Genomic DNA, 14,335 nt, shown 5'->3' on the forward strand with positions numbered 1-14,335 from the left:
GGGGAGAATACTGTAATTTGTCATTTTCTGGGAACACAGTGAAGGATTCCACCTTGAAGCTGACTCAAAGTGACAGGTTTGGAGCTCTGTGCAAGTAAAGTCACTTCAGTCTGCTGGGTCCCTGAGTTTGCTCCTGCTCAGGCCCCATGAGCACAGATAACTGGGCATGTGGATATGTGAGTGTCTTCCAGGCTGAGGATTAGCTCCTAGCCATTCCCTTTCTTTCCCATTTTTAATCTTTTAAAACAAAGAAAGAACACCATCTGGCTCCTACATTTGTGGGATTCAAAAGTGCTTTAACAAAGGTGAACTGCTTAATTTCCTGTTTCACATTTGGATACAGAAAACAAACATTTGCGTAACAAAAGCAGCAAAGAGGCTTGTTTCCCCTCTCCACAAGGCTCTCCATGCTCTGCCTGAAGACAGATGTGTCCTTTTTCTTGTGCAACACAGAGGGATCCCATCAGCTGGCGCCTTTAAACCTTCTTTCAACAAGACAGGATGGAGAGAAGATGGTTGTGGAGGTGTAGGTGGTGAGGAGAGGTGAAACAGCATCTGATTAGAAAGCTGGGGAAAGTGGAGGGACTGGGGATACGAGGAGAAATAGCTCAGCATCTCTGTGAAGAGTAAAGGCGGGGATGCTGAAGAAGCATTTCTGTGATGTGTTGTGTAATGTGCTGTGCAATCTTTGGTGTGGGTCTCTGTGGGAAGGCAGGATGGAATACATCCATATTGGAGAGAAAAGATTTGGGTGGATTTAATTTTCCTTGCTCTTTACTTTGAAAAAAACCAAACGTGTAACTAGGCGATTTTTTTAGGTATGACTCAGGACTGTGACAGCAGGTGGTGGGACGCTGCGGGTCAGGGACGTTGTGCCTCAGCCAAGCTAAGCATGACATGCAGACTGCAGCAAGTCAGGCCCAGAGCTGCTGGGGGACATGGAGGCTGTCAGGGGGGCTAAAGGGGTTTGTCCAGAGCTGGGGACATCACCAGGGCTGGGCTTAGGACCCCCAGCTGCTCTCTCACCCAGCAGACTAGGGTCTGGTTGCTCCCAGAGCCCTTCTGTGGCTCCAAACTCACCTGGGCTCCAGTACAATCCCCGGATCATTTTCCTTTTGTCCCACAAAATGCGTAATTCAATTCCAAAACAAAATCATGTGGCAGCTGCCCAGGGAAAGGGCAGTATTTCTTCATCTTTAGAAGAGAACACAGCCTTAAGTTGTAGTCAACAGCCTTCAATAATTTCCAAGGTAATGTCCTGACATGGGTGGGACATCAGCAGTGAAAACACGTCAAGTAGAGGAAGGATTTATGTAGACATTAAACCTCATTAAGACATCCCTCTGTGCAGGTCTCCTGTGTCTTACTCTTCTGGCATCCTGCCCCAAATCCTGGGCTGGGCTTGAAACCTCTAGGGAATTTAGCTCCATCCTTTCCCGGAGGTCTGTCCTGAGTATCCTCCTGGTAACAGATCATCATGCAGAGGACACCTGCTTGTCAAAAAAAGACACATGCAGGATTTGCAAAGGGCTCTGAAAATGTATTTCTATTTCTAGCAACACAGAACTAAACATAATAACAAAAATTGCTCCCTGTTTCTGTGTCCTCACCATTCTGGAACATTGTTTGGATTTGGGAGACAAGGTTTGCAGGAAGAAGTAATATCTTTTAACAGAACATATGATATTGTTGCATGGGGAAAAAGAATGAATTTTAGACACACAAGCCCTCTCTGAGCAGTTTTTTTCTTTTAGTGGTGTCAGCTAGTTTAATAAAAGATTATCTCCTCCTATGAACCTTACTTCTCACATCCTTAGACCATCAGAACCAAAACATTTCTGATATGATTTTGGCCTTAGGTCAGTGTTCTTTAAAAAGTTTAGGATCTGTCTGGCAGACGCCTCCTCCTCTGAAGCATGAAGTTTTACTGTGTAAACATTTTCTTTCTTCTCTTTCTTTAAAATGCCTAGGAAAACCCCCATATTCTTGATAATTTTCAGTACCCATTTTGAGGGTGCTTCCTGATGACCGCCTCCCATCTAGACCATCTCTTACTTTGGTTCTTCTCTGGAGTTCAAAATTGTGTTCTTTCTCCTGAGTACAGTCAGTTATTTTTCCAATGAAGTTTGCAAGCAAATAATAGATTACCGAGGTTTAGCAGCTGCCTGGGTCGTGCTCCTGTGGAGGCTCATTCAGCATGGTAGATAAGACTAATAGGCAAGACATTGAAAGTAGATTTAGTCTGACCCACACTCTCCTAGATACAGGGTCCCTAAATGATCACACCTCTGAATTTCTATCTGGGATATGGTACTGACACACTTTAGGGAGGGAAAAAAAAAAAAGCTGCCACTCTCAGGTTTTATTGTAGATCTGGTGTATGCTGGCAGGATTAGACAGCTCCAGACAGAGAGCAAACCGGGCTCCGTGCACCCAGACAGTTCTCAGACTCTGCCTCAGTGTCATAGAATCATTTTGATTGGAAAAGACCTTTAAGATCGAGTCCAACCGCTAATCTAGCACTGTCACTAAACCATGTCCCTAAGAACCTCATCTATGTGTCTTTTAAACACCTCAAGAGATGGTGATTCAACCACTTCTCTGGGAAGCCTGTTTCAATACCCGACAATCCTTTCCATAAAGAAATTTATCAATGTCGATGGGTGAGGGAAAGCAAGTTCAGTCCCTGCCCATGCTGACTGTTGTGTGGGATCTTGTATAGATGGTACGTGTGTGCCGTGTTCAGCTTCCAACATCAGCACCTAAGTGCTGTGCAGATGCTAAGCAGTGGAGCATCACCTTTTGTCTCTTCTACCTCTTCTCTGAGGTGAAAAATATAATGTGTTATAATCTCCATTGTTTCTCCTTGGGTGTTGGGAAGATTTCATATCTGTAAATATGTGTTCCACTAAGAACAGAACTTAGAAGTGGAAAGTACTTTAATTTTCTCCTGTAGTAAGTGGGATCCTGGAGAACATGTCTTGCTTTGTCATAGCTACATAAGTAAGGGTAAAAACATCTCATAGTGACCTGGAGTTGTGACCTGGAGATCCCTAGTACTGATACAGATGGGTCAGCCAGGCAGAGCCGTTGTCTTGCAACGTGCAAGAGCCCGTGTCTCCTGTTGAAAGTATTACATGCCCTTCTCAGCCTCTGTTTACCCCATGTGTCCCATCACCCTAACCCGTGATTTGTTATTTTTTTCTTTGTTTTCGTTGTTACTGTTCTGCCTAGATGACACCTGTATGCCCCATGAGGTGTAGGCGGCTCATGCCATGATGCCTCGCAACTGCCCTGACTGTGGTTTAGGGGCAAAAGAAGCAGTTTCCCCCTGACTTGCAGCAGAGCTGGAAACAGGGGAGGTGAGGGAACCGCTCAATGTGGGTCCGTGGGTTAAGTGTCTCTGTGCCTGTCCTGGTGTGTTCTGCGTGCAGGAAAAGTCACTGTGATATTGAACGTGCTGGTCTTCGATATCTCTATGGCTCCTATAAAAACCTCTGCAAATTGAATTCGTGGCACAGTTTCTTATCTTCTGAAAGGAAGATGTAACAGCATCATCTTGTGTTTTAGCCAGACATTTTTCCTCAATGCTCCCCCAATTCTACACTGAGGGAAAAACAAATGTTGAGTCTCTTTTTTTTTTCTCCCACCTTCCTCCTGTTTGAAACATTAAGAGCCCTTCACACAAAACAGCTCAAGTGCAGAAGAATTAATTGGAGAAATTAGGTTGTGTTGTGTTTCTGGCATTTTCTCAGAAATGGTAATTGCCCTAATTCTCCACGCTGCCAAGACCTCCACCCGCACCCTGCTTCCCCCCTCCCCTTTTCCTCACTATCTACCTGTCTTTCTCCTGCTTCAGTTGCTGTTTTCATGCTGTTGCCATTTATTTCATTTCAGTAATGAGAGGGATGTGGCAGGTGAAGAGCTCTCACAATCTGGTGACATCTTCTTTGAAGCACAGGCACAAAAGAGCAGTTTGTTTTTGGGAAATAAAAACTCCCTGCTATGGTACTTGACCTCCACGCTCACCTTTTCTCCTGCTTGGGATATGTTGCTGCTGCATTGCAAGTCATTTGTTTCAGATTTTTTGTTTAATATAGTCTCAATATTCACCCAAATGCTGACCTCTGTGCTTAACTCCTCTATGTTCCCCCCAAACTACCCAAGCCCTCACACACTGAGAGCTAATCAAACCTACTTTCAGTCAAAGCTCAGCCCCTTTCCCATTTGAATTGAGGTCTTTGCTTTCTCCCAACTACTGGACTGAGTTCCAGAGAGTTGAGAGTTCAAAGCCTTTTCAGTCTAGCTTTCTGATGGTTTTTAACTCATGATCTTCCATTTGCGGAGATCACAGATGTAGTCAAATAGGAAGGAATTGGTTCTTGTTCAGTATTTCCTAAAAGACCTGGTGAAGTTCATGGCAGGTTTGGATCCAACAGGGATGCTATAGGGGGTAGTAAAGTCCTTGTCTCAGGAGATGGTGAGTGCCGACAGCCGAGATGGGTTGAAAAAGTGATTGAAAACAAGTGTAGAAACAGAGGAATCTATCAGAGGCTATCAAACATAAAATACCTCTCCTGTTTCAGGAAATCCCAGTGCCATTGATTATTGAGGTCTGGAAGATATTGTGGGATATATGCTGTGGGCTCTTCTGTTTTCATACTTTACCCTATACATTTCTGAGCTGACTGGACTTTGGCTTCTCCGAAAAGCTGTCCAGGCTGATCTCTGCATTACTGGGAGCTGGGGAGAGTACTGGGAGTAGCCAGTCAAATGTTGGACCCAGCTCAGGGGTAGCGACACTGTCCCTGGGAAGGCAGAGATTCAGTTCAGAAAGCTGAGATTATTGCTTGACATAGCCAAACTACCCAAGCCTCTTCACCCCTGCTGTGAAAATTTGGGAGCACAAGTTTCCTGCAGGGATTTCAGGAGTCCTTTCCTTCAAAGCAATTCTCTTCCCATAAAACTTAACTAGGGACAGCAGGATGCTTTTCTATTTTCAGTGTTTCCTGGGTGCAACCAACAGATCTAGAAAGGGTGATCTCCACCCATCCTTGAGTAGCTTTTTCCCCCCTTGACTGTGAAACTGTTTTGTTCCCCGTTCTGATTTGTGTTGTCCAAGTGTGGTTCCCAGGCACCTCCTAGAAGATGTCTGCATACAACGTGCTTCTTTCTTCCCACTGTTCCCACTCTGAACTTCCCATTAGCCTGAAAGACGTGAGATACATGGGAAAGAGCACAGTGCCTGGTTCTGAGCCAGAGAGACTGTCCCGTGGTGGAGATTTGGCCAAAACATAGTGTCACCAGAAGCAAAGAATGATTTTGTACAGGGCAGGCTCAAGGAGCTGATGGGTCCTGGAGTTTACCAAGTTTACCTGATTAAAAGTGAAACTAGAGCAGAAGAAGATGGAGAACCATATGCCAGCAAGCTTCATTATTCTAGCCCTGGGTGGACTAGAAACAGTGTGTGTGCCTCTGAGCATATGGAAACGAACTGTTCATATTTTGGAAGGAGCACTGCTCCTAAAAATCAAGGGAGGCTTGGATGTGTAAAACCCTCCCCTCTCACCTTCTCTAGGTTTTTGGACCCGTTTCCCCACTGCATCCCAGCTGGCCAGTGGTCTCCTCCTGCCTTTCCACCTGCAGAACCATGATCTCAGCTCTCCTTTACCATGGGGACAGCCATGAGATCATCACACATCAGTCAGGAAAGGTGGGGAGCAGCCCCAAACCTCAGTATGATCAGCAAAATAACTAGAGGTGGAGAAGTTATAAGCCAGTTTACTGGGAGCATGAATAAATTATGCCTTGCTTCAAGACAAACTGAAGTAAGATGCAAATATTTCCATTGTCCTCCTTAATTAAGATGTTTGCATGGAAAGAAACCATTGCCTTTCTTTTTTTCCTCCTGCTTGCTGCATCATCAGAGTTTCCGCAGGCTTTCCCTTCTGATCCCCCCCATTTCATAGTCCTGTCTCTCGCAGCCACAGCGAGTTCCTTCTCCACGCCAGCTGGATGGAGAAAACCCCTGTTTGCAAGCAGCTGTCTTTAATAAACAGGCCGTTTAGGGCTAGGCTGTCAAAGACAGCATGTTCAATGTACAATCAAGGGGCAACGATGCACAAAATTGCACACACACACAAAATAGGAATCCTTTCTTGGTGCGTGTTGAGCTTTGAACGCTTAAGTGATTCCACCTCTCTCTTCCCCATCCAATTACGCGGGCAACACACGATGAGATTGCTAAAGGAATTAGTGAGGGAAATCTTTACACTGCCTAATCAATATTGTTCTGCTCAGTACAAGGCATCTCCCCGCCTCAGGCCCCAGTTGTGTTCTCATTTGCCCTCTGAAAACAGAAGTTCACCTTCTCGCTATTTGGGCTGTGGTGACCAAGAGGAAAAAGCAGCAACATGTCTGATGAAAATGTTTGTAGTTACAGCATTTCTTCCTTGCATCAAAAAAAAAAAATAAAAGGCAATTCAGCCCTGCCAAAACAACATTGCAGGGTTTTAAAGAGGTTTGCCGTGCAGACCAGAAAGACCTTTCTTCTGTTTCAGTTGTGTGGCCTTACAGAAATGGCCAGCAACCTTATAAGCAAAGACACCGGATGATAATTTTTCTGAGCATCACTGAGGCGAGATGCCAGATTTTATGGGCCACTAGACTGATCCAATATAGCAAATCCTGTGTTCCACTGTGGATTCTGAGACCAAATTATCAATTAATGTGAAGCATTAAAAAATCCAAATCCCTTTTAGTTCCCTGCAGTCATTAGTGACAAGATACAATATCTATAGCTCAAATGCTTTGCCAGCATCCCCTGGCAGCGAGGCAGAAACTCCACTCCTATTTTTTCCAATGCATACAAGAAAAACATATGAGATCAGTGGTTTTTACAGTCAGATTCGGCTGCCTCTTCATATTTGCTTAGATGGAGGAATAAATCAGGTTTGGGTTACTCTCTGGGTTGGTTATTTTTTATTGGAATAAATGCATGCTAATAGATCTGACAGAGGAAGATGTTCCTCTTTCAGCTCTGTGTTTGAGGTAGAATTTGCTTTGTTCTGCACTATATTATATTGATGGCTTTTTCCACCACCGGATGACTTCATTTGCTCTGCTTCTTTGTAATGTCCATACCTCTGCCACAGCTGGCTTTAGGATGAGGCTTTACTGGATAGATCTCTCTCTTCTTTTTCCCTAAATGTAACATTGTAATACAGAGGCAATTTAAACAACCATCATGAAACAATTTTCTGAGCCTTTCCCCCACCCATTTCCTACCTCAATTTTTTGGAAAGAGAGGTTGAGTCAGTTATTCATGGGGCAATTCCCCAAGCAGAATGAGCTGTCAGCTACATTCAGCAGCTCAATTTTCACCTCTGGTGGGGTGGGAAGGTGCCCAGGGTGATGACTAGCCCGACACACCCTGAGGCCGTATTTTTGGTATTCCCCGAGCAGCTGTCAGCCTGAGCTCTTAAATAGCACCACAGTCAAAACTCTCCTGCCAAACCACTGTGTTCACCAACTACCCTTTCATCTTGAGATTTTGTCTTTTTTTTTTTTTTGTCCTGGTGGGAGCACAATCATCTACTAGAAAGTCAATGGACCTTAGGCTCATCATTCACTCCTAATTTGCACATTGAGATCCCTATCCCTTCTCCTCTCTCCCATTCCCCAAATCTTTCCTGCTTTGATACACTGGAAAATGTACTGCTGTATTTTCTGCTCCATCATTTCCCTTCCCTTTTCCACTCCTAAAGTTCAGTTTTGCAAGTGCTGGCAGGCTTGCAGGTGATCAGAAGCTGTGGGATCAGGTTTTTTTCTTCCTCCTCTGACTTGTGACAGTAGTGATGGGACAAAGACTTTTGGGGAAGAGTAGGGTGAGGTACCAGGTTCTTCACGGGGACATTTGGCCAATGATGCCCTTAACTCTTGCTTGAGTAAAGACATCAGATCTGGGTCTTGATCTGCTGCTAGAGGCAGATGGGTCCCTGCACCATGCCCAGGAGGGCTGGTGATGGGCAAGGAGTAGGATGCCTAAGTACCAGATACAGAGGAACCACTCAAGCCTCCTGAAACTTCTGTCCGGAGAAGGACGCTGGGTCCCCCAAGGGATGTATCTTCTCAGGCCAAGGAGAGGCCAGCGCACCCCTTGCCTCTTGCCCAGCACCAGTGCTTGCTCCTCGCCCTTCCTCTGCCCTGGTGCAGGTGATGGTGTGGGGTGCAAGGTGGTGGTGACCAGGGCCAAGAGGTCTCACCTGCCCCGTGCCCTCTTAGCAAGGGTTGTGCAGTGTTGGAATGTTGCAGCCAGTGAAAGACATACAGTTCAGTTAAAGACATACCCTTTCCCTTCTTGTCCCCTCGCTTCATCCCCCCCCATCCCTCCCTCCCTCTCTCACCCTTCCCTTCTCTTTTGTTTGTCTCCTTCCCTTGTTTTCACCCATTCACTGTCAGGAAGGGCCGCGTCCGAAGGGCCAGTTCAGCGCAGCGTGGCAGCGACAGAGACTGGCACCGCCGGCAGCTGCAACAGTGAGTGGATCTCGACCCCTGGGGCAGCTGGAAGTGGGGAAACTGTTGCTGCTTGAGCATGAAGTAACACGTGGGGTTGAGCGGCTTTGGGACTAGGTCGGGTCTAGTGCGTTTGGCAGCAAAGGGGCTCTTGTGTGATGGGAACTTCACATGTTTCTACTATGGCACCTCTCTGGGGCTTATCTGTACGGTGAGATGATCTGGATGAACGCAAAAGTCCTCGGTGTAATCTTTCTCCGTGGGTGTTCAGGCTGTGTCTGCACTAGTGGACAGTTGTGGCATTTGCACTGTTCACCGGGAACTGTCCCTGACTTGCATTGTCCTCTCAACAGTTGTTTGGATGCTGTCAAATTGGTGTGGACTAAAACCAGATCTTTTGAACAGTTGGACCATCACATGTCAGCCCCGATGCCTTTTGTTTGCTAGTCTAGACACAGCCTCGGTGTCTGACCAGTTGGGTGCTTGCAGCGGTGATTGCGTGGATGTCAACAACCATCACTGCTCCCTCCGTCCTTGCCCGGTGGGGCGGCAGTGAGAGGTGGGTGTGGGTTTGTTGTTCTGGCAGTGCAAAGGAGTTTGGGTTTGCCAAGGTGGTGGCTGATGTGATCCGTGTGAGGCTGCCAAGGGCTGGTGACACCTCTGTTCCTCCTGTCCTCCCTCCCACAGAGGGGAACCCTCAGCTCGCTGTGCCCGCTGCATGCCGGAGCCTCTGTGTAGGGATGCTCAGCCCAGTGGGTTCCCAGCTGTCACAGCATCCCCGAAGCCATTGCCAGCGAGCTGCGAGGCTACTAGGGGTTAGCTGGAGAAGCCTGTGAGAGGGGCAAACATCAAACTTGATTGTACTCTGGTTTTACTGCTGGCACACAAGGAAGTGCTTGATCCAGAAAGCTGGGGAGCCTTTGTTTGAGTCTGTTTTGGAAGAGGATCAAGCTAATCCACCCAAAGATGCTGCCTGTGCAGAGCTGTTATGACCCTTCACAAGTTTAAGGCAGGAAAGCGATGGCTTCCACACTTTATTTCTCAATAGCTTCCCTGTGCCAGCAAGCCCAGAGAGATGGACATAAATATTTGCCAAGTAGTTGTGATTGGGACAAAGTACCGGGGTCCAATTATCCAAACCCCTCTGTGACATTGCTGGGTGAGGTGTATGCTCCTGGCCAGGTGATGAAGGGCCAGCTGTCCCACCACCCAGCCTCCTCCCAGCATCACCCCCCTCCTCCTGCCCGGCGGTGATGGGGATCAAGCGAATGCCTACACGGGGTTAAGCAGCTGAGTGGATCTCACAGAGCCATCCCGGGGATCTGGGATCCCTGAGAGAAAGGGGCTCTGGCAAGTCCTGACTGTCCCTAGAATCGCAGGGAGTGTGAGTTTAGCTATCACTGATTTTACAAGGGATATGTCAGCAAATAAGAAGATGTGCCACCAAAAGGCGATTTTGTTACATTTATGCCTTTCTGAGACAAAATTGAATTATGGGGTGTGGATAGGAATTTAGTTCTAAGCTCTGATGTAATTTTGTATCCTCAGCCCTGAAGGCAGTTTTTAAAAAATTATTTTCCCTTGTGCCCTGACACTATTTTTTTTGCCTTTCAATCATGTCCTTATGACAGGACAAATACTGGAGCTGACCTTTGCAATGTGACATAATAATATGTGACTTCTTTATAGCTCTTTTCATCCAAAATGCTTGATCCTGCAACCACTTACCACTGGGCTTAGCACTCACAGCTCCAAGCAATCCCTGGGGAAGCCAGAGGAGCACTCACACACAGAAGTGCTATACCTGGTATTATTTGCCAGATCAGGCCCTAGAGAAATGCAGCGCCTGTCTATGAACAGCCACATTTTGGAGAGAAAATGCCTTGCCCTCTCATTTATTACTTTTATTCGCTATCAGAGTGCCATGCCCAGCGCTAACATGACAGTATCCCCTTGGCTAAAACATCATGGCAGGTAATGCTTGGGTCATATTTATAGCTATCATCTACAACCATGTTGCTTCTTTTTATTTTTTTTTTCCCAGCCCTGAAAGCATGCTAATTAATAAACTCTCTTAGCTTATCCTACACCATTTGATCCTGCAGAAATTACAGCATTTTATCTTATTAGCAAGTAAGAATTAAAGAATTAAAACTACTCAGGGGAAAAATGAACATAGCCACTTTCCCTGTGCATCCCTTCTGAAACAACCTTGCACTGAGCCCTCACAAAACCCAATCTCAGCCCTCCTGGTTTGGCAGAGGATGGGAATCCCAGAGCAGTGAATGCTTGGGCTGAAAAATACTTTCTGCTCTGCTGTTCTTGTTCTGAATCAGTTAGGTGTGTGGAGGAGAGTCCAGCAGTGAGATCCTAGCCTTGGACTGGGATGCAGGTCCCTTCCATGCTACCGATGTCCTCTGTCACCACAGAAAATTCAGTTAGTTCTTCTGTGCCTCCGTTTCCTGTTGTTAAAAGATGATCCCTGCTCATCTTCACCAAGGAGATTTCCATGAAAAAAAGTTTGCAAAGAGACAGAGTCATTATGGTGTTGGAAGACAGGTAAGTACTTTAGAAATTCACACAGAATCTGTGAGCTGAGACATTTGCGGTACTGGTTCAAGGAAAGTGAATTTTGGAAGTCCTCAGTAGCTGGAAAATGCAGAGAGAAGCAGGTAGGATCCTTGGACCCACCTCTGCTTTGTTTGTTCAGAATGGGCAGAACCAGGGGAGAGACCTGCTCCACCTTCTTGGTGATGGGAAGTGGTTAAATTGAGGGATGCAGACTCACTGGCCATCAGCAGGTATCGACACGCTTCACCATTGTATGCATCAGTAGAGCGCTGCATCCTCCCCCTCAAAAAATAAATTCATTAGGAGTAGAGAGGGCTGGAAGGGATTCCCTGGATCATCAAATCCAATCCTCTGTTGCATCAATCACATCAGATTTACCCTTTTCATAATCAAGCACCACTATTAAATGTGCTCCTAAGGGAAGACAGTCCCAGAATCTCATTGCTTTAACTTGTAGTTGCTTCTAATTTCCAGTCTCTGCTTAGTCATGGCCCGTTTTTTAAACAGCAGGTACTTGGCACAGAAGCAAGAAATTTAACACAGTTTTCTTAAAATAACCACCTAGAAATCCTATCCACTGAAAATGCTGAGGTTGCAAAAGGGAACGTGCAAGGTCATGTAATGATAACGGGGAGGCCCGAGCTCACACTTGCCTCTGCCTTGTAGTACAGACTTTTTATAATCACCTGCCGTTAATCTTGTGTGATCCAGTTGATGTACAAGCAAAAGTACTCACAGAACAAAGGAACTTCTTTGCTATTCTTCTCAATAATATTCATTGTGTAACCTTCTGTCTCTTTTGCCGGGTATAACTAACCCTGAGCTAAACATTTGACTATTCTTCCCTTTCTTGGCAGGCTTTTCCATGCCATTTATTGCTTTACTGTGCAAGCCATTACCTGCACAGCATCTTTGAGAAGTCAGTGAGTTGCACTGCCCCATTTCACAGGTTAGGAAACGAAGCACAGAGCTATCAGCCATATCATCCTGTAGACCTGCAAGGGCAACTTTCCTCCTCTGAAATGCCCCTGCTTCATTCGGTGCAGTCTTACCCACCCCAAACCAAGCAATTGCTGCCCAGCTAGAGGAAAGGGGCTGGTGCAGGACTCTGCCTTGTGGCACACAGTGTATGTTGCATGGCGTGGAAATGATGGGATGATCTAGACCCATGACTTGCTTGCTTTACAGTCTTGTCTGGTTAGTTAATCCAAGTGTGCAATGAATGAGGGGGGAAAGAAATAGGTTAGTATGGACAGAGGTGCAAGAGCTCTTGTGTTCTCTATTGCAGCATCCATTAGTTGTGGCCCAGCCCATGGAGGGCAATGGCACACGGAGCTGTACAGGCTTAGATCAGGTCGCTGCTGTGCAGCATGATCATCGAATGACTAAGGGGAGGAAGGTTCTCTCGATGAGAACAGGTTTGCAACTAGGACACCACAATCTCATGTTTGCTTATTTAACTTGGCAGGTATTCAAGTGAAACAGGCACGGAGGGGAGGTGTCAGAGCTGATCTCCGTACCAGCGTGTGGGATTTTGGCTTTCTATTTCAGTGCTGTTTGGAAAAGAAATGCACTCAGAACTGCCAACCCCCCCGCCCCCCCTTCTTTTTAAGTACTATTTAAATGTCATAAGAATCATACAGTGCCCAAGTTAACGTTACCAACAAATTAAAATATTTTATTAGTCTATGATCTGAAAATCATTACCATGGTTGCTATAAAAACCTGAAGGTCTCTAGAGGGAACAATGTCAGTAAGTCTAAAATGTATGCAAATATATTTCGTTGCCATAAAGGTGCCAGGGGTCAGAGAAGGAGCCCCCAGCCCCAGGGCAACAGACTGTCAGCGTGGGAGGGAACAAAGTGCATCTTCACGGCAGGGAGGGAGAAAGAGAATCTCAGGGCTGGTTTTCCTGGAGTTTTGCAGGGTGAATGCTTGGGGCTGTGCCTGGCTGGTTCAGAAGGTTTCAGAGGAAAGCGCGGGTGCTGTCCTCATGTATCTCCCTCATGGTGAGGGTAAGGAAGCGCTCCAGACAACTCACCCTCATCATGGATGAGCTGCTCTGAACCTCTGGCCCCATCCTGCTAACACAGAGTGGGTGCCTGTTCCCTTTGGGCATCCACATCTCCCTGGTGCCTTTGTCCTCTGGGGATGTCTCTGCATGTGTCCCTCTGAATAAGTGATGCCTAACACAGGGCAGGCAGGAGGCAGCCACATCCAGGGCTGAGAAAGCAGCCCATACTTGCTGCCCCAGGCAGCTGGCATCTGCCAGAGGCTGGGTGACAAAGTGGCCACTGCTTTGGCCAGGTGACACCAGGTACTGGTCCCTTGCTCCACACAGAGCCAGTGGGATCCTGCTGGTTACTCCAGCTTGGGCAAGTGTCAAGTGGTTCAAAGATTAATTACCATTTAACCAGCTATATTGCCATCTCTGCAGAAGGCTGCAGTGGAAAAGTCAGAAGTACTGGGATAATTTACCCTGGTATTACACAGCAGATTACCCTGTACTTACAAGGTCACCAGTTACCGTGTAATTAGACCTCCAACGCAGGGAAGTCTGCAGTAGGTTTCCAAACCACTCTTCTTCCCGGTGTCAGAGAAGCAGAGGGATGTCAGCGAAGTGCAGACTGAAACCTCATTAGGTACATTTAAAGCTGTTAAATAGTTTAAAATTCAAGCTAGGGGAGGTGCAGTGAGAGGGCAGCAAGGCCACCTTTACCTGTCAGTGAGAGAGAGGGAAGAAAGAAAGCCAAAAAGAGAGCAGTTTGTTTAGGAAATGCAGGGAAGACAAAACAGAAAGGAGGGCTTTAAGGGAGCTACGAGTGCCAGGGGGCTGGGACTGAACGTCAGCAACAGCTCCTGCTTTTCAAGCTTCATCAGGAAGAGATTTGTGACCGGGGAAGAAATCTGCCAAGCCACAGAGCTGCATGGCTGCTGGGTCCTGCCCCGTGGGATGGTGTCTGTGGGACCATGTGGGATGTCCCAGTGGGGATGTCCTGGGAGTCAGGATGAGGGGTGGGCAGCAGGACACCCTACCCATGCCTGCTGCCTCCCTGCCTCTTGCTCCAGATCGCCATCCTTCATTTTTCATGTGCACCCGCATCAAACGCCCACTCATGGAGCATTTTTGAAGAATGACAAATGCCTTTGATTATTAAGCACAAATTCCAGTAGCAGCTCATTGCACCTCTTGGGTGGCTAATAAAGCACCAAGTCAGTTCTGATCAATATACAGCAGTACCGCTGTAAA

The 14,335-nt window shown here is 46.7% G+C and overlaps 1 protein-coding gene across 5 annotated transcripts in view; it reads left to right on the plus strand.

Annotated features, from left to right (window-relative positions):
* NTRK3 (neurotrophic receptor tyrosine kinase 3) overlaps nucleotides 1-14,335 on the plus strand; it is a 212,321-nt gene that overhangs the window by 183,984 nt on the left and 14,002 nt on the right. The window contains exon 16 of one of the 5 annotated variants that reach the window (XM_065641444.1): nucleotides 1,741-1,758. The exons of 2 other annotated variants lie outside the window; for them this stretch is intronic. In XM_065641444.1, coding sequence (XP_065497516.1) covers nucleotides 1,741-1,758 — 18 coding nt within the window. Of the gene's footprint in view, nucleotides 1-1,740; nucleotides 1,759-4,278; nucleotides 4,285-8,460; nucleotides 8,536-14,335 lie in introns of all 5 variants that reach the window. 2 more of the 5 variants (XM_065641445.1, XM_065641443.1) reach the window with 2 other exon arrangements.

The sequence above is a fragment of the Caloenas nicobarica genome, chromosome 10, assembly GCF_036013445.1.
Source record: "Caloenas nicobarica isolate bCalNic1 chromosome 10, bCalNic1.hap1, whole genome shotgun sequence".
NCBI classification, from domain to species: domain Eukaryota; kingdom Metazoa; phylum Chordata; class Aves; order Columbiformes; family Columbidae; genus Caloenas; species Caloenas nicobarica.